Source organism: Pan troglodytes, chromosome 12 (assembly GCF_028858775.2).
Source record: "Pan troglodytes isolate AG18354 chromosome 12, NHGRI_mPanTro3-v2.0_pri, whole genome shotgun sequence".
NCBI lineage: Eukaryota > Metazoa > Chordata > Mammalia > Primates > Hominidae > Pan > Pan troglodytes.
The window spans coordinates 79,424,194-79,442,672 of record NC_072410.2 but is presented as its reverse complement, the minus strand read 5'-3'; the positions used below and the strand labels follow the sequence as shown (position 1 = coordinate 79,442,672).

The 18,479-nt window shown below is 44.1% G+C and overlaps 1 protein-coding gene across 7 annotated transcripts in view; it reads right to left on the bottom strand.

Moving 5' to 3' along the window:
- Window positions 1-18,479, bottom strand: part of THADA (THADA armadillo repeat containing) — a 362,434-nt gene that overhangs the window by 54,277 nt on the left and 289,678 nt on the right. For all 7 annotated transcript variants that reach the window (XM_001141804.8, XM_024354330.3, XM_024354328.3 and 4 more), the window contains 4 exons: window positions 7,624-8,003; window positions 6,894-7,012; window positions 6,486-6,558; window positions 1,710-1,863 (listed from right to left, as the gene is read on the bottom strand). In XM_001141804.8, the coding sequence (XP_001141804.3) occupies window positions 1,710-1,863; window positions 6,486-6,558; window positions 6,894-7,012; window positions 7,624-8,003 (726 nt within the window). The remainder of the gene's footprint in view (window positions 1-1,709; window positions 1,864-6,485; window positions 6,559-6,893; window positions 7,013-7,623; window positions 8,004-18,479) is intronic.

The following is an 18,479-nucleotide window of genomic DNA, read 5'->3' as shown; positions in this document are numbered from 1 at the left end:
GAGATTCAGGAGGGGCCTGGGGCAAAATGATATGATCTGGACTTGTGTCCCCACCCAATTCTCATGTTGAATTGGAGGCGGGGCCTGGTGGGAGGTGATTGGATCATGTAGGCAGACTTCCCCCTTGCTATTCTCATGACAGTGAGTGAGTTCTTATGAGATCTGATGGTTTTAAAGTGTGTGGCACTTCTTCCTGCTCTCTCTCTCTCCTGCCACCATGTGAAGAAGGTGTTTGCTTCCCCTTTACCTTCTGCCATAATTGTAAGTTTCCTGAGGCCTCCTAGCCATGCTTCCTGTTAAGACTATGGAACTGTGAGTCAATTAAACCTCTTTTCTTCATAAATTACCCAGTCTCAGGTAGTTTTTTTTTTTTTTTTTTTTTTTGAGATGGAGTTTTGCTCCTTGCCCAGACTGGAGTGCAATGGCGTGATCTCGGCTCACCGTAACCTCTGCCTCCCGGGTTCAAGCAATTCTCCTGAATAGCTGGGATTACAGGCATGTGCCACCAAGCCTGGCTAATTTTTGTATTTTTAGTAGAGACAGGGTTTCTCCATATTGGTCAGGCTGGTCTCGAACTCCCGACCTTAGGTGATCCACCCGCCTCAGCCTCCTAATGTGCTGGGATTACAGACGTGAGCCACTGTGCCCGGCTCAGGTAGTTCTTTATAGCAGTGTGAGAACAGACTAATACAGATACCTTCAACTTAAAAATCACTGAATGCAACCAGCAGCCTATCCAGTCACTTTAGCCAGAAGCCTAGAAGTCATTCTTGAATTTTCCTCTATATCAACCTCAATACCACCAAGTCCTGTTGATTCTACTTCCTAAATCTTTTGAGCCTGTTCTCTCTTCCTTGCTGCCACAGCTTCACACTCATCCATTCATTTCTCACCTAGATTATTGCAATAGGCCTCCTGGAAGAGGGGACAGTTAGGCTGTTTTGAAAGACACATAGAAGTCAGTCAAGCAGTGGTTTGTTTAATTTACAGAACTGTTCCCTACTGATGACACATAGGGCCCGTGTTAGGGAGTGGTGGATGATAAGGCAGGAGGAGTGGGCTAGGGGACAGAACAGGAAGGGCCTTATGAGCCGTGCTAAAGGGTGTTTAGGCTTTATACTGAAAGCAGTGGGAACCCACTCAAAGGTTTTAAATAGTGGACTGAAATTATCAGACTTGCATTTCATAAAGAGGCTCTTTGTAGAAAAAAGTTTAGGGGTAAGGCTGAAAAACAAGAGGCTGGTTAAGAGTGTGTTGGTGGTCTGGGAGTGGTGGCTCACACCTGTAATCCCAGTACTTTGGGAGGCTGAGGTGGGTGGATCACCTGAGGTCAAGAGTTCGAGACCAGCCTGGCCAATATGGTGAAAACTCATCTCTACTAAAAATACAAAAATTAGCTGGGTTTGGTGATGGCTACTCAGGAGACTGAGGCAGGAGAATTGCTTGAACCCAGGAGGTGGAGGTTGCAGTAAGCCGAGATCGTACCACTGCACTCCAGCCTGGGTGACAAGAGTGAAACTCCGTCTCAAAAAAAAACAGTGTGTTCGTGAAAATGATTAGAGCATGAACTAAGACAGTAGGAATATAACTGAAAGACATAAAGGCAGGTTTCATGTTGCCATCTTTCACCTTCCCTTTTTTTAGGCAAGAATATCTATTCATATTTTAAGTGAGTTTGGTACAACAGACTTCCGTCTCAGCGCACTTACCAAGAATAGGATGGGGGTTGGTGAGGAAAAGTGGTGTAGTACTGGTGAGGACTTCAACGACGGCCAGCCTAGACTCTGTAGGAAGATGGTCTTCACATGACGAGATGACCAGCTGAACCCACTGCTTCAGCTCAGCAGCTATCAATTCCCTGTTCTAAAAGCACAAAATGTACCTATCAGTAGTTCAGAAGATGCAACAAGGGCTGACACAGAATTAGGGGTGACCTACACCAAACTGGGCCTGTAGATTAGCTCTTAGCTCAATGGGAAGAAAGTTGTTTTTTAGTTGCTTTTCGATTCCAACTAGAGAGAAATATGCCCAAGGAAGAAAATCTGACTTGTCTTTCGGTAAGATGGAGTCACTATGACTAGAAAACAAGTTCCTTTAGTCTTTTTTTTTTTGTTTGAGGCAAGGTCTTGCTCTGTTGCCCAGGCTGGAGTGCAATGGTGCGATCTTGGCTCACTGCAACCTCTGCCTCCTGGGTTAAAGTGATTCTCTTGCTTCAGCCTTCCGAGTAGCTGAGAGTACAGGTGTGTGCCACCACACCTGGCTAATTTTTGTATTTAGCAAAATTAGACAGGGTTTTGCCATGTTGGTCAGGCTGGTCTCAAACTCCTGGCCTCAAGTGATCAACTTGCCTTGGCCTCCCAAAGTGCTGGCATTACAGACATGAGCCACTGCTCCCGGCCTTCCTTTAGTCTTTTTGGATGCAAATCAGGTTATGAGAACACTGGCATACATTTGGTCTGGTAAAGATCAAACTTGTGGGGAAAGACTGTCCAGCAAATAACAACTTATTGTCACCAATAACCAGATGCCCCTCCTATAGTAACAGAACCCCAGATTCTTGGCTGGGCCCATGGGCACCCAGCTAGAGACTACATGTCCCCGTCTCTCTTGCATTTGGGAGTAACAGGTGATTAAGTTCTGAAGACTGGGATGACACTAGAAGTAGTATCTGTGCACTTTCAAGTCATGCCTTAGGAAATGCCCATGATCTTTATTTCTTGGGTTTCCCCTTCCTGCTGGCTAAACAAGGACAAGATGGTGGAAGCTGGAGCAAACAGGTGGGACCCTAAGATAGAAACTATGTGTTTAGGACAGCAGAACAACAAAGTATGAGAACCTGGTGACTCAACACTGTCAAGCTACATTGGCTTTGGACTGTTTCTATCTGATTTAAGCCACAGTATTTATGTTTCTATTACAACATTTAAAACAGAATCACAGGCCGGGCACAGTGGCTCACGGCTATAATCCCAGCACTTTGGGAGGCCAAGGCAGGTGGATCACCTGAGGTCAGGCGTTCAGGACCAGCCAGGCCAACATGGTGAAACCCTGTCTCTACTAATACACAAAAATTAGCTGGACATGGTGGCGCGTGCCTGTAATCCCAGCTACTCAGGAGGCTGAGGCATGGGAACTGCTTGAAGCCAGGGGGCGGAGGCTGCAGTGAGCCAAGATCATGCCGCTGCACTCCAGCCTGGGAGACAGAATGAGACTCCATCTCTAAATAAATAAATAAAGCAGCATCTAACACTACTGTTTAAACAAAGCAGTGTTGTTTTTATTTTTTAGAAAACTAGATTCTCAGTTTATTACAAAGATGAGAATCTAGATGAAGAGACAGATGAAAAGACAGATACACAGGGAGAGGTCCAGAAGGATCCCAAGCACAGGACTTCCTCTCCCTATGGAGCTTTGGGGTGTGCCACTCTCCTGGCACATGAGTGCATCTTGTTCACCACCCAGAAGCTCTCTGAACTTTTCATTCTTCAGGGTTTTTAAGGAAGCTTCATTGCAACAGCATGATTGATTAAATCATTGGACATTGGTGACCAACTCAACCTTCAGCTCCTTGTTTTTAATAGTAACAGTTTTACTGAGATACAGTTTACATACCATAGAATTCACTCATTTAAAGTGGCCAATGCAGTGAACTCTGGTATATTCACAGATATGTGCAATCACCACCACGGTCAATTTCAGAACATTTTCATCATCACAAAGAGAAACTCTGCACCCTTTATCTATCACTTCCCTATCCTACCATCTCCCCAGCCCTGACTAAGCACTAATCTACTTTCTGTCTCTATCAATTTGCCAATTCTGGACATTTCCTTTAAGTGGAAATTTCCTATAAATGGAATCAGATAATATGTAGTCTTTTACGACTAGGTTCTTTTACTTAGCATAATGTTTTCAAGGTTCACCCATGCCATAGGGTGTATCTGTACTTCACTCATTTTTGTGGCCAAATAATATTCCATTGTATGGATACACTACATTTTGCTTACTCATTCATCAGTTGATAAACATCTGGATTGTTTTCATCATTTAAACTCCGTTCTTTCACTTTTTCTAGAACAGGGACTGTTGTTCCAGATGTACTTTACTTCTATCAACTGAACCTCTTTAAATGTTCAAAATGTAACTAATGATTCCTTTGATCATCTATGGGCATCTATGCAACTAACATGATGAGTATTTTAGACCTTGAGGAAGATGCTAATTCCCAACGCACCAAGAAACTCATGTTTCCCCAGGAGCGTCTTTTATTTATTTCTCTACAGTTCTGTTAATTTTTTTCTCCCTGGAAAACTCCCAGTTTTCATTAAATATCACTTTATTCATGTACTGGACATAACAACTGGTTAAAAAACAGCTTTAGGTAAGAATAATGCCTTGGCAGGCTTGTTAGGCTGCCTGGTGACTTCTTAGAACTTGGTTTTTTTTGTTTGTTTGTTTGTTTGTTTGCTTTTTTTGAGATGGAGTCTTGCTCTGTTGCCCAGGCTGGAGTACAGTGAGACAATCTCGGCTCACTGCAGCCTCCACCTCCTGGGTTCAAGCGATCCTCCTACCTCAGCTTCCTGAGCAGCTGGGATTACAGGCGCGTACCATCACATCTGGCTAATTTTTGTAATTTTTAGTAGAGTTGGGGTTTTGCCATGTTGGCCAGGTTGGTCTCAAACTCCTGACCTCAAGGTGATCTGCCCGCCTCAGCCTCCCAAAGTGCTAGGATTACAGGTGTGAGCTACCGTGCCCGGCCCTGGTGTTTTTTTTTTTTTTTTTTTGAGACAGGGTCTTGCTCTGTTGCTCAGGCTGGAGTGCAGTGGCATGATCTCAGATCACTGCAATCTCTGCCTCCTGGGTTCAAGCAATTCTGCCTCAGCCTCCCGAGTAGCTGGGATTACAGGCGCCCACCACCACACCCGTCTAATTTTTGTATTTCTTGGTAGAGATGGAGTTTCACTGTTGGTCAGGCTAGTCTCAAATTCCTGACCTTAGGTGATCTGCCTGCCTTGACCTCCTAAAGTGCTGGGATTACAGGCGTGAACCACCATGTCTGGCCGTTTTTTTTTTTCCCCCTCCTGGGCTATAGTTTTTAGCAAATCATCTCCATTCCTATACTCCCTCCACCCCACCTGACTTTTCTGGGGGCTTTTTTAGCTCCTAGTGACCTCCTACGTTTGGCTCCCTGGCTTGCCTTTGAGTGACAGATCTAAGGAAATTGGACCTGCTTGTTAATTCTTACCCTTGGTTTTATCTCTGCCCAGCCTCATGCTCTCTGAACTTCATGATCTCCTCTATGAAGTCTTCTTCAGCCTCTGAACTCTCACTCCCTCCTCTGGGTTCCCACGGCCCTGGCACACCTTGTTACTAGAGCATTTAATGTAATTATCTAACTTTCTCTCATTAGACTATAGCTCTAGTCTCTGTTCATCTCTGTATCTTCAGTACCTACACAGCAGTGCTAGGTTTATTGTAAGGTCTCAGGGTCCACAATGTTATGCCACCACCATCAGTGTGGCTGTGTGGAATCTGGATCTTCAGGTAATTTTCCTGTGGTATTGGCTGCCTTCTACTTGTGATTCTGTGAGGGTGCTATCTTTCTTGTATGCACCTAAGTAGCATGTATTTGTCTTAAGACATCTTCCCAGGAAGCTGTTTCTCTTACTTCAGTTCTACTTCACTACCAAAGGACATGTAAAACAGGTGGGGCGCATCTGGGCCTCCATCCAGAGCCAGCTGGGCCATGTTCTGGGGGAATATTGAAGCCTTAGCGATGTATTTGCATACTTAGTTCACTAGGTTGCAATCCTAAATACTTTTGGAATTGACATGCTTATTCCTCTTTAAATAAAGAGTCCAGCTAGAGAAATGGGGAAAAAACAAGGGGTTTGGGCATATGTGTTTTGGGGGGAAGGTTCTGTTACCCCTATGAACTCTAATTTAAAAAATGCCTAAAACAGGCTGGGCGCAGTGGCCCACATCTGTAATCTCAGCACTTTGGGAGGCCGAGGCGGGTGGATCACCTGAGGTCAGGAGTTCGAGACCAGCCTGGACAACATGGTGAAACCCCGCCTCTACTAAAAATACAAAAAATTAGCCGGGCGTTCTGGCACACGCCTGTAATCCCAGCTACTCAGGAGGCTGAGGCTGGAGAAGAATCGCTTGAACCCGGGAGGCAAAGGTAGCAGTGAGCCGAGATCGTGCCACTGCACTCCAGCCTGGGCAACAAGAGCAAAACCCCATCTCAAAAAAAAAAAAAAAAAAAAAAAGCCTAAAACAAGAGAAAAGAAAGGTGGTGTCCAAAGAAGTCTTTTGAAGTTATACTCGAATTGAAAAACCAGCACGAACAATATTTCTGTAGATGTTACATACACATATCATAGGGGTTCTGCCTGCTAAGACTGTTCACTTTTACTGACATCTTCTGAGTAAATGAGAACAAAAAATCCTAGGTCCCGGAACAAGATCAGAACCAGCCTTACCTCCACACATGTCTGCATGTGGTGGGAAATGACTTTGGAAGCAAGTCTCAGAGCTACACTCTGAATTTCAGATCTAGAAAAATAAACAAACAAAAAAACAACACAAAATTACAATCAGACATATTTCATACACCGGTTTTTGCAGATAGTCTGTAATCCATGCAGAGGTGAATACTGAAAATCTCTACCTCCTGGTTACAAAAATGCCTCCGGAAGCAATTACCTTTTGGTTATTAATGCAAATCACTGACATCATTCTATTGCTTGAGTTTAGAACTCTTAGGCTGAGGTTTAGAATGAAATACAGGACCTGAGACCTGAGGGCAGGATTGTGTGCAAGTTCATTACATAATGACTGATGGGACCATACATCTTACCAAGGTTGCACAGGAGGTATTGGGGGCAAACCTTTCATTGGAAGCAATATCCATCGTCCAGATCAAGAACTCCTTTGGGGTCAGATGGACACAGTGCTCCGTCTGGGGAAGCCACTCACCAGGGTCCATGCAGTGGAGAATTTTCAGTATCTGTGTAAGCCAAATCCGCACACAAAAAAGAGAAATAAATACTCAGGGAGATGTCTCTAGATGTTACATGATAATCAATTGTATCAACAAGAGGTCTACCTTTCAAAAGGCTCCCACTGACTTCTTATTTCCCCCATAATACCTTTGGGAGACTGAGGCAGGGTGATGCAATGACTAACCAGAGGGCCTCTAGTGACTTGGGATGGGAGCCAGATACCCTGATTTTGGGCCAGTGCCCTTTCCTTTTGATTATGCTTCCCAGGTGGCCATCTGCCCTGAAATAGCCATGTCAGCAAAGACTACCTCTGACACACTCTACAGTGAATTTTTAATGATCTGTTTCCTAAACATCCCAAAGTGGTTTGCTCTGTCTTTGGTTAATCTCTGCCATCAATACCCCTATCATCAAAAGCTTTTCTTGGTGCCCTACCAGGTATGACGCCATGCCAACCACCATAAAAAGAGAGTCCTTATCCACTGGCTGCCGAATCTACTTCCTATTGCCCCTGGAGAGCCTAAACCCAATCTTGCCTTCATGATCCTACCATTCCAGTGGCTCACAAAAGAATGTGGGGAGTGTAAAGGGCCAGTCAGTACGCTGGAGACTTTACCTTGCAGAAGCATTCTGGGTGATTTTCCTTCATGGCCAACAATAAGAACTTCTCTCCCATGTTGCACAGCAAGGGTGGCAGGCCCTTCTCTCCAAGTCCAGAGGCTGCTGCTAAGAACTTTTCCAAGAGGGCTTCCAGTGTTAGTGAGCGCACTTCAGGGAAGGCAGACTCTAACAGCTGAGAGAAAGAGATGGGGACATTCCTCTCCCGCTCTCCACTCTTGGCTGCCGCGGCCCACACTGCAGCAATGGCTAGTCTGGTGAGGCTCTGGAGGTACTGGGGCAGGCCTGGCACCTTGAAGGCCCAAGGGAATCCCGTTATCAGCTCTGATCCTGAGATAATCCCTCTGACTTCCTCCCAGAAGCCAAGACTCTCCAGAACTAAGAAGCAAAAAAAGCAAAAGGGAAAGAGATAATCACTTTAAATTTCCACAAAAGGACATGAAAGAATGAAGACTGAATCCACTGCGTGAGGCCATCAGATGTCTCCCATAAGCAGATTTCAAACACTGTCATAAGTGAGTGGCCCTCTAAGGTTCAGACTTCTAGTCCACAACAATTTCCATTTAGGTAATGTATAATTTTTCCAACAGGGGCACAAAGGCATTACTATTAGAAAATGCGTTCCTGGCACCCCTCCTCAACATTCAGTAAATATGAACTCAGTGACCTCTTATCACCGAGCCTCAAAGCTGACCATGAGAAGAGGACATCTAGTATAAACTTCCTTCAGGGGCGAAGCTCCCCTCTGTAACACCCTTTCCCAGAAGCTCTTGGTTGAACCCTACAGTACCCTGGAGCTCATGAGACAGCTTATTCCATTGTTAGTAGATCTAATTGTCAAAAAGTTCTTTTTGTGTTTCTACTCACTGGCCTAATGCTACATTTTGAGGCTCCCAATGACAGCTCTTTAGACATTTGATTACAATTCTTGTGTCCCCTCTGTCTTCTCCAGATGAAACATTCCTACTTCCTTCCTCAAATGATGGGGTCACTGTCTCTCATTATTCTAGCTGCTTTCCTGTGGACATGCCTCACCCTCTCTTAAAGGATGGCCAATAGGCTGGATCACAAATCTCCTGCATGGTTTGACCCGCAGGACTATTACTTTCTCTGTTCTGAATTGGAGTTGCATCACACTGTTGACTCATATGGAGCACAAAGTCAACTGAAACCACAGCCCTTCTTTTTTGACATGGTCTACTGATGGTGGTGAGTCATCTTTCTCCCACTTTGTACTCAGTACTTAAGCCGAGATGTGTTTTCTTTGTTTGTTTATTTTAAGCCCAAGTATATCCCTGTTAAATTTTATCCTCCTGTTAAGTTTTATGGTCTACCTTTCATTTGCCGAGATCTTTTCATATTCTCAGTTCTGATTAAAAAAATAAAAAAACCAAAAACTTATTGCCTGCTTACTATGTGCTAGGAGCTAAATAAGATCACTGCCCTTAAGGAGTTTATAGTCAGTCTAGTTTGAGAAAGAGAAATGCATGAACACATAATTCCAATATAGTGGTACAAATGATAACCTAGGCCTCAAAGAGGAAGACAGGTGACAATGTGTTAGCACCACCAAAGGCAGGGGAACCAGCTGAGCGAAGGCTCAACGAAGGCATGAAACAGAACGGACCATGTGGGGAACTACAGGCCATCCCATAACACTGGAGCATAAAATTTGAGGTGGGAAAGGGCAGGAGATGAGGCTAGGGAAGAAATGTGGCTAGAGTACAGAAAGCCTCCTAGACAATGTGAAGCAGCTAGTTCTGTATGCAAGGGAATGCCACTGGGGGGTTATTTTAAGCAATAAGGTCAGGGGCCCATTTTCACTGAAGTGCTCTTATCGTTGAGGAGGCAATATTAGAGGCAGGGAGACCAGTTACAACACTACTGCACCGTAGTCCAGGAGAGAAATAAATCACGAGGGCCTTAAGTTCAGAAGGAATCAGGAGAAGGTGGGTTTAAGAAACGCTGAAGGTCTGAAGCCAAGGTGATCATTTAAAAAGGCAAAAAAGAAAGAAAAAAAACACTGAAGGGATAAAACTGGCAGGACTAGGGAATGAGGGTGCAGACTAGGGTAGGAGTCTCGGGTACCTCCCAGCACCCAGTTCTTCACACATGTTCATCATCTAATAGAAATTGGGTAAACCAGCTGGGCGTGGTGGCTCATGCCTGTAATCCCAACATTTTGGGAGCCCAAGGTGGGAGGACTGCTTGAGCCCAGGAGTTTGAGACCAGCCTGGACAACACTGTGAAAATCTATTTCTACAAAAAATAAAAAGTCAGCTGGGTGGGGGATCACTTGAGCCCAGGAGGTTGAGGATGCAGTGAGCTGTGATGCTGACACTGCATTCCAGCCTGGGCGACAAAGCGAGACCCTATCTCAAAAACGCATACAAAGTAGTTGGCAAACTTCAATTTCACAGGAATGCCTAAATGCCCAAAACCAAATAATTACTAAAAATGTGGGCAAGCTGGAGGGTGGAGGCCTTTGGTGAGCAGGCTCCCTGCTGGCCCTTGCCTCAAACGCTCTTCCAGGCTCTCACCAATTCATTAACTAGCCCTCTTCGGTTTGAGTCATCCCCCAGTTATGAATCCTCTTAATCGTATCATTCTGTCCCTGAAGTTTTATCTACAAGAACTTACGACAGACTTCACCAAATGCCTTGCCAAAATTTAGATATTATATTCATAGCATTCTCTGATAAATCCTGACAATTGTACCCAAGATGTTAACAAGTTTATCCTGGATTGGCTTACCAGACAGCATTTAAGTGACACGCATTTATAGCTAATAAAACACCATTTATATTTATCATCTCATTATAACTCAGAGAACTCTGCTGACTTCTAGAAAACTAACACAAACATAATGCATATGTAAAACATTCAGGTAACAGAAAAATTTATTTGAAATTGAAAATTTGCATAGAGTTGCAATAATTCGAGATTTAAAAATACAGAGTATTTATGTAACACATCAAATTGTTTCAAAGTCTGTCACAGGGTTGGGACTGGACTTGGGCTCCAACATGATGGGACCCCAGGGAGGCCACCATCTGGGGCTGCAGACAAACCTCTACTGTTTTTTTTTTTTTTCAGATGGAGTCTCGCTCTGTTGCCCAGGCAGGAGTGCAGTGGTGCGATCTCGGCTCACTGCAACCTCCACCTCCAGGGTTCAAGTGATTCTCCTGCCTCAGCCTCCTGAGTAGCTGGGATTACAGGAGCATGCCACCACGCCTGGCTAATTTTTGTATTTTCAGTAGAGACAGGGTTTTGCCATGCTGGACAGGCTGGTTTCGAACTCCTGACCTTGTGATCTGCTCGCCTCAGCCTCCCAAAGTGCTGGGATTACAGCGTGAGCCACCGTGCCCGGCCATACCGCTACTCTTAACTCAGACACTGCAGAATTCCCAGCTCACCAGGAGGCATCTTTTCATTTTTTTATTTTTTTGGAGACAGAATCTCCCTCTGTCACCCAGGCTGGAGTGCAGTGGCACAATCTTGGCTCACTGCAACCTTCGCCTCCCCGGTTCAAGTAATTCTCCTGTCTCAGCCTCCAGAGTAGCTGGAAATACAGGCACACGCCACCACACCCAGCTAATTTTTGTATTTTTAGTAGAGACAGGGTTTCACCATGTTGCCCAGGCTGGTCTCAAACTCCTGACCTCAGGTGATCTGCCCGCCTCGGCCTCCCAAAGTGCTGGGATTACAGGTGTGAGCCACTGAGCCCAGCCAGGCAGTATCTTTATAAAGCAGTGGGGGAAACCCTGGGCAGCTGGGATCTTCAACCTCTGTGTCATCTCTGTTTCAATGTCTAAAAACCGAATCTCATAACAATCTAATAATAATAAGAGCACAGTACTATCATCTCCAGGTACCATTTCCCTATCCTTCCTACCCACTGCTGCTAGAGGACAGCATTACACTCAAAAGGAATTTCATTTGTTTGGCACAGTCAGAAATATGGCTCAGAAATTTGCTCTTAAAATTGTAATTAACAACAGGAAGAACTATCTGGGCTGTTCTGGATATAGTCCAGGCTGAGTGTAAGTATAGTCTGCTGGACTTGAGAGTTGGACACCCAGACCCATTTGTCTGGTCTGGGGCCTTAAGAAGGGATGATATCACCAGGAAGCCAGGGAATGAAGGCACTACCCCAAAGGAGGAGGAGATGGGGAGCAAGCATGCTGATGAGTGTAATGAAGGTAGACATTCCTTTGGGACTTCTTGACCTACACTGCCTGTGACTTGAGTATTAACTCTTTAAGTATTTCCTAAGCATATACAGGTTGAGCATCTCTAATCTGAAAATCTGAAATCCAAAATGCTCTAAGATCGGAAACTTTTTACGTGTTGAAATGGTGCCATAAGTGGAAAATTCCACACCTGACCTAATGCAGTCAACACACAGATGCAGTTTATTCAGTGTCCCCAAGGGAAAAATAAAATCACCTTCCGGTTATGTGTATAAGGTATGTATGAAACATCAATGAATTCTGTGTTTAGACTTGGGTTCCATCCCCAAGATGTCTCATTATATATGCAAATATTAAAAAAAAAAACCCAAACCTGAAATCTGAAACATGTTTGGTCCCAAGCATTTTGGATAAAGGATGCTTAACTGCATTAGGTACTTTGGGAGATACAGAGATGCAGAGCTGAGAAAGAAAAAGATCTGCTTCAAAGAGCTTTAAGACCAATGGGAGGACAAAGAACAAGTACACAATAATAACTATAAAAATCTAGCCGGGCGCAGTGGCTCACGCCTGTAATCCCAGCACTTTGGGAGGCCGAGGCAGGCAGATCACCTGAGGTCAGGAGTTTGAGACCAACCTGGCCAACATGGTGAAACCCCGTCTCTACTAAAAAAAATACAAAAATTAGCTGGGCGTGATGATGGGCACCTGTAATCCCAGCTACTCAGGAGGCTGAGGGAGGAGAATCGCTTGAACCCAAGAGGCGGAGTTTGCAGTGAGCCACGATAGGGCTGCTGCACTCCAGCCTGAGCAACAGAAGAGACTCTGTCTCAAAAACAACAACAACAACAAAAACCTATAAAAATCACAAAATGTTTAGTGTCCTAAAATTGTTACTAATAAAAGCTGAAATTTGGGCTGGGCACAGTGGCTCATGCCTGTAATCCCAGCACTTTGGGAGGCCAAGGTGGGCAGATCACCCAAGGTCAGGAGCTTGAGACCAGCCTGACCAACATGGCGAAACCCTGTCTCTACTAAAAATACAAAAATTAGCCAGGTGTGGTGGTGCATGCCTGTAATCCCAGCTACTCTGGAGGCTGAAGCAGGAGAACTGCTTGAACCTGTGACGCGGAGGTAGCAGTGACCCGAGATTGTGCCACTGCACTACAGCCTGTACAAGAAGAGCAAAACTCTGTCTCAAGGCAAAAAAAAAAAAAAGCTGACATTTGTTGAGTATTTACATGTCATGTACTATTCTGTAATTATAAAATATTACATACCCATGATTTAATGCTACGAATAAAAATTACTTTTATTTATTTTTTTGAGACAGAGTCTCTGTCACCCAGGCTGAGTGCAGTGGCACCATCTCGGCTCACTGCAACCTCCGCCTCCCAGGTTCAAGCAATTCTCCTGCCTCAGCCTCCCAAAGTGTTGGGATTACAGGCGTGAGCCACCGTGCCAGGTCAAAAATTACTTTTAGAATTGACACTTGTTGATATTATTCTGAGCACCTAGACAAGATTTAACTCTTTAATGAGGTAGGCTCTATTATTATTATTATTCCCATTTTACAGATGAGGAAACAGAGAGGTTAAGTTACTTGCTCAAGGTCACTAAGGAAAAGGTAGGTAAAGAGAATACACACTAAAGCCATATGAAAGACCAAAATGAATGCGATGGCACTGATATTCTACTGGAAGAAATGGAAAAAGGGCTTTCAAGAGGCAACACAATTTAAGGTGGGCCCTGAGGCTGCACAGGTACCTTGCTGGGAGAGGAGAGGAAAGGGCAAACGTGTCAGGGAGAGTTAGGAGAGAACAGACACAGAGAGACCTTTAAATAAGTTTGCTGAATTAATGTGTCAACAGAGGAGCAGCAAGAGAGGTTAGACCTAGAGCCAAAAGGGAGGAAATTATCAAGTGACATTCATTTAGGCACTTTCTCCAAACTGCTGCTTGGAAACAATATTCTGTTTGTGCAGCAACTCTGACTCAAGGAGATGCCCCGAAGGGCTTGTGAAACCACGGACTGCTGCCTCGACCTCACCCCAGAGTTTCTGATTCTGCAGGTTCTGGGATGGGGCTGATGATTTGCATTTTCAACAAGCTCACAGGTGAAGCTGCTGCTGCTGATCCAGGTATTTTAAAAACCACTGCCCTCAAGTAAAGGTAATGACTAATGATATTAAAACCACACATGCCTGAATCCCACTCTTGTAGATTCTGATTCAGTTGGTTTCAAGTTGGGCGCAGACAGCTGTAATCTTAAGAACTGGCAGGTAATTCTGCTCTGCACCCCAGCTGAGAACCACACTCCTCAGGGCCAACTTTCACGCGGGTTGGCAGGGTTTATGGGTGGGTAGGGCACTGGAGTTTCACGCAGAGCACGTATGATTCCAGCGCAGGACTTCACAGTAGTGACTAACTAGAAAATTCACCATGCCCCAATTTCTCTTTCAAATAAAAACACCAAAGGAGAGAAAATAACCAAGAATTCAAAAGAACGAATACGCACTATGAATGTTCCTGGCAGGCAGGCCAGCCAGCTAGCCAGACCTTCAGCAATGTAAACACTGGCTCGTTGTGTGCAGGTTCTGTTCTAGGTCTAGATGCAGAAGTGAATTAGACCTGGCTTTGCTCTCATGGAGCTCCAACTGGGTGGGGACCACAGGAACCATATTCCCCTATTCCATCTCAGTACCCAGAGTGAGAGGGTCTCTAGGTGGAACAGAAGGTTGGAGGCAGGAATGTCCAATACTTCAGCATAAGCTACTGCAGCAGCTAACAAAGAAATGCTGCTTTTCTCTTGCACAGTGGTTCTCAGCCCAGAAAGCACATTACATTAATCTGAGAGCTTTAGAAAAATACTCATGTCAGGGGACACTTGACCACATCTCTGGGGTGAAACCTGGCAGTCTAGTTTTAAAGTGACCTAGGTACAGCAGGGATTGACGGCTACTGTTTTAGTGGTACAGTCTGTTTCCCACTGCAGGTAGAGTTCGTCAAAGGGTTTTCACAATCGGGATTCTTCCCTGGTGCAACAACGTTTGTGTCCTGCCATAAAGAGTCTAGATGAACACGTGGTACTTATTTTCATTTCTATGAGTGTCCTTCGTTTGCAGGACACAAATAACTGAAGTTTGATCCAGTCTGAAGTTTAGCAGCCTTCTTCTTTAGCAGACTGTAATTTTTAAACCTTCTTTGCCTTTTTTTTCACAAAGGAAAAGAGATGGTTTATCACAAGCTGATCTTGAACTCCTAGGCCCAAGGGATCCTCCCACATCTGCCTCCTGAGTACCTGGGACTATAGGTGCGTGCCACCACACCCATCTGAAACCTTACCTTTTCTACTCGGAACCTCAACTTTGATTGATTTGGGTTTCTTCTTTGTTGGAAAGCCCAAATGTTTGAGTGAAAGAATCAAGTCCCTGCTTTAATGGCCCCATCGTACTTTTCCTAAGTTAGAGTGATTTTTTTCTAACTCTTCCTGGCTGGAGCTTTTTTCAGCCCTCCTTGTTTGGAAAGTCTTTGTACTTTCCCACCAGTGCAGTCATCTCAGCCACTCAAGTATGTGTGACTGATTCTTGCATCCAATTTGATTTCATTTTTGGAATTAACTTTTTTTTTTTTTTTCACTCTTTGGAGCAAGTATATTTCTGGCCTTCAAGGGAATGGCTGAATGGCTGGATTCACATGGAAGGACAATACCTCCTACTGTGCTATGTCCTGGTTTCCTGGAGAAGTAATTTCTAATGAAATGTCACAATGTGGCAGACTGGTATAAGTTGCCAGCTTTTTATTTTGCAAAGGATGTTAAAAACCTACTATCTATTATCACTTCATGAAAGAAAGTCTCTTATGCCCCAAAAGGGAAAAAATCATAGTGTCATCATAAAAGATAATTTAAAGAAATTTGTTTTTAAGAAAAAGATGTAGCCAGGTATCGTGGCGTGCACCTGTAGTTCCAGCTAGCTGGGAGGCTGAGGCAGGAGGATTGCTTGAGCCCAGGAGTTTGAAGCTACAGTGTGCTATAAGCACACCTGTGAATAGCCATTGCACTTCAGCCTGGGCAACATAGTGAGACCCTATCTCTAAAAACTAAAAACTAAGAAACTAAAAAAAAAAAAAAAAAAAAAGACAAATTTGCTATAGTATCATTTTGCTATAGCTTCCTTGTGCCATGGGCTGGTGAAATCACCAGGGAGCAGCACTAGTGAATTACAGCTTTGGAGAAGTTGATAAAAGCTTCTTGAGGCTAGTCTGTTTGGATGGCATAACTATTAGGAACCTCTGTTCTCAGGAAGAAACTGAAGGAACTTTGCAGAGTCCTTCATGGCACTGAGGAGTGTTTTGCATAAAGGAGTATGGTGGCCCATTCACACAATTCCTTTGGTAATATCAGATGTGTTATCTTAGCAGTTTTTGGTTCTTTGGTAGGTTGGAGATTCCAGTGTAATGTCTGCAACCTGAACAGTCATTGTGAAAGTTAACTTTAGATATCAAAACTGCCACTCCCTAACTAACCAAGGGAGAGTGCTAATTTTGACAGGCTGCTGAAAGAGGATTTAACAGTAGCACAGACCTTGAGCAGGGATGGCATCATACTTAGCATGTCCTGTTCTATTATTTAGGGCAGTCTGTCTCCTCTCTAGAGGAGAAACATAACCCAAAAGGGAAGGCCTGTGGGCCATTCACCTTTGCTCTTCTGAGCTACTCATATAGGTTTGTTAAATTTAAAAAAAAATCAATATAATTTTTAAAAGATGCACGTTAATCTAAATAGCTTTAACAAGGGCATTCTGGAAAAAAAATGGTAATATCATTACCACATAATTATGGATACAGTGAAGTTACATCATAACAGCATTTAATTTAGGTGAATTTAACTTTAGGTGGGGCCGGGGGGGTGGGGGGAGGAATAATAATTAGAGAGGGCAGTTTCCCCTGGCATTACAATCAGTGGTCAATGTCCCATGTAGGGTTGCTGTACTGTTACCTCAGACCGGCGGTTCTCAAACTTTAGCTGCTCACCCCAAGTTTCTAATTTCAGTAAGTCTGAGCAGGGCTCCCCAAAAGTTATATTTCCTAACAAATTCCCAGGTAATGCTGATGCTGCTGGGGCAGGGACCGCACTTTCAAGGCCTCCACCTCAGACCATCTGACATCATCCATGCTTTCCACACTGTAAACATCTTGCCATGCTGAATGTGTGTAATTCTAGTGTTTAATGGTATTTGTTTTTGTACACCATGGCCCTTCATCATAAGTCAACCCCTTCATCTAGTGCTCAGAGAGCTCCTGCATATTATACAGTTCCTGGCCTTCACTCTTACGTCACTCATCAAGACAGCCTGATTGTCTTGTGCCAAAATAAAAAGGGCAAGAAAGAAAAAATGCAAGGCCCAGAGTGACAACATTTTCTCGGTCCCAGCAAAGATGACTATGGGGGAGGCAAAACCCCGGTAATCACACACAACTTGTTCTATTTAGAAGCAGCAGTCAGTATCCATGAAGGCAGAAGGATCCTCCTCAGGACTGAAAAGACCAACCCAACAACAACAAAAAAATGGTTTCACTACTACAAAATGTCACTTATAAGTGCAAATGGCAGTGATACTGGTCGTGCCACCGTGGAAGGTCATCTGAGTCTCAGAAGGTTCCTCATTCTGTCTGAACTTGCACATGTTGTTCCCTCTGCCTCAAAGGAATGAATGAACAAATAAGTGAATTTCTCCTTTGCAGACATAACTGTTCTAAAGTTTTCTCTATTCTCCCCTTTCTCTCCCAGTATCTCCAACCTCCTTAAAAAAAGTAGGAGACGAAAAAATACAGAGCAGACTTCATTTTTTTTTTTTTTTTTTTTTTTTGTGATGGAGTCTCACTCTGTTGCCCAGGCTGGAGTGCAGTGGTGCAATCTTGGCTTACTGCAACCTCCGCCTTTCGGGTTCAAGTGATTCTGCTGCCTCAGCCTCCCGAGTAGCTGGGATTACAGGCACCAGCCATCAAGCCTGGGTAATTTTTGTATTTTTAGTAGAGACAGGGTTTTGCCATGTTGGCCAGGCTGGTCTTGAACTCCTGACCTCAGGTGATCCACCCGCCTCGGCCTCCCAAAGTGCTGGGATTACAGGCATGAGCCACTGTGCCTGGCCTAGACTTCACTTTCAATGCATAGGGAGACAGCCTGCTTTTTCTATTTTAAAGAATTGTAGCATTGGTCAGAGCTCTGTAATCAGATCCAACAAAAGTTTTTATCTGAAATGGTGGATAAACTGGTTCTAAAAATAATCACAGATGATAATTTGTACACTCTTAACGTCAATGTCCTGCTATGCAATTTCTCAGTTAAAAAAATTATATTTGTAGAGAAAAGGAAACCATAGGAACAACAACAACAACAACAAAATAAACTGACTTAATAAATCTTGGCTTCTCCTTATCAAAGGGAAATTCCACTCTTCTATTTAATCCTTGACCCTCCCAGTAAACTGTAATCCTGACCCCAGGGGCCCCTCCGGTTACAAACATGTTGAATGACCTGGTGGAGGGATTTGGAAACTAACTTTGTCTCACCCTGAACTAGTACTGGTTGTTTATTTCTTGCCTTGGTTTGTTTCTGGTTCTCTGAACCCCATCATCTCTGCTTACATAGGTGTGGCCCC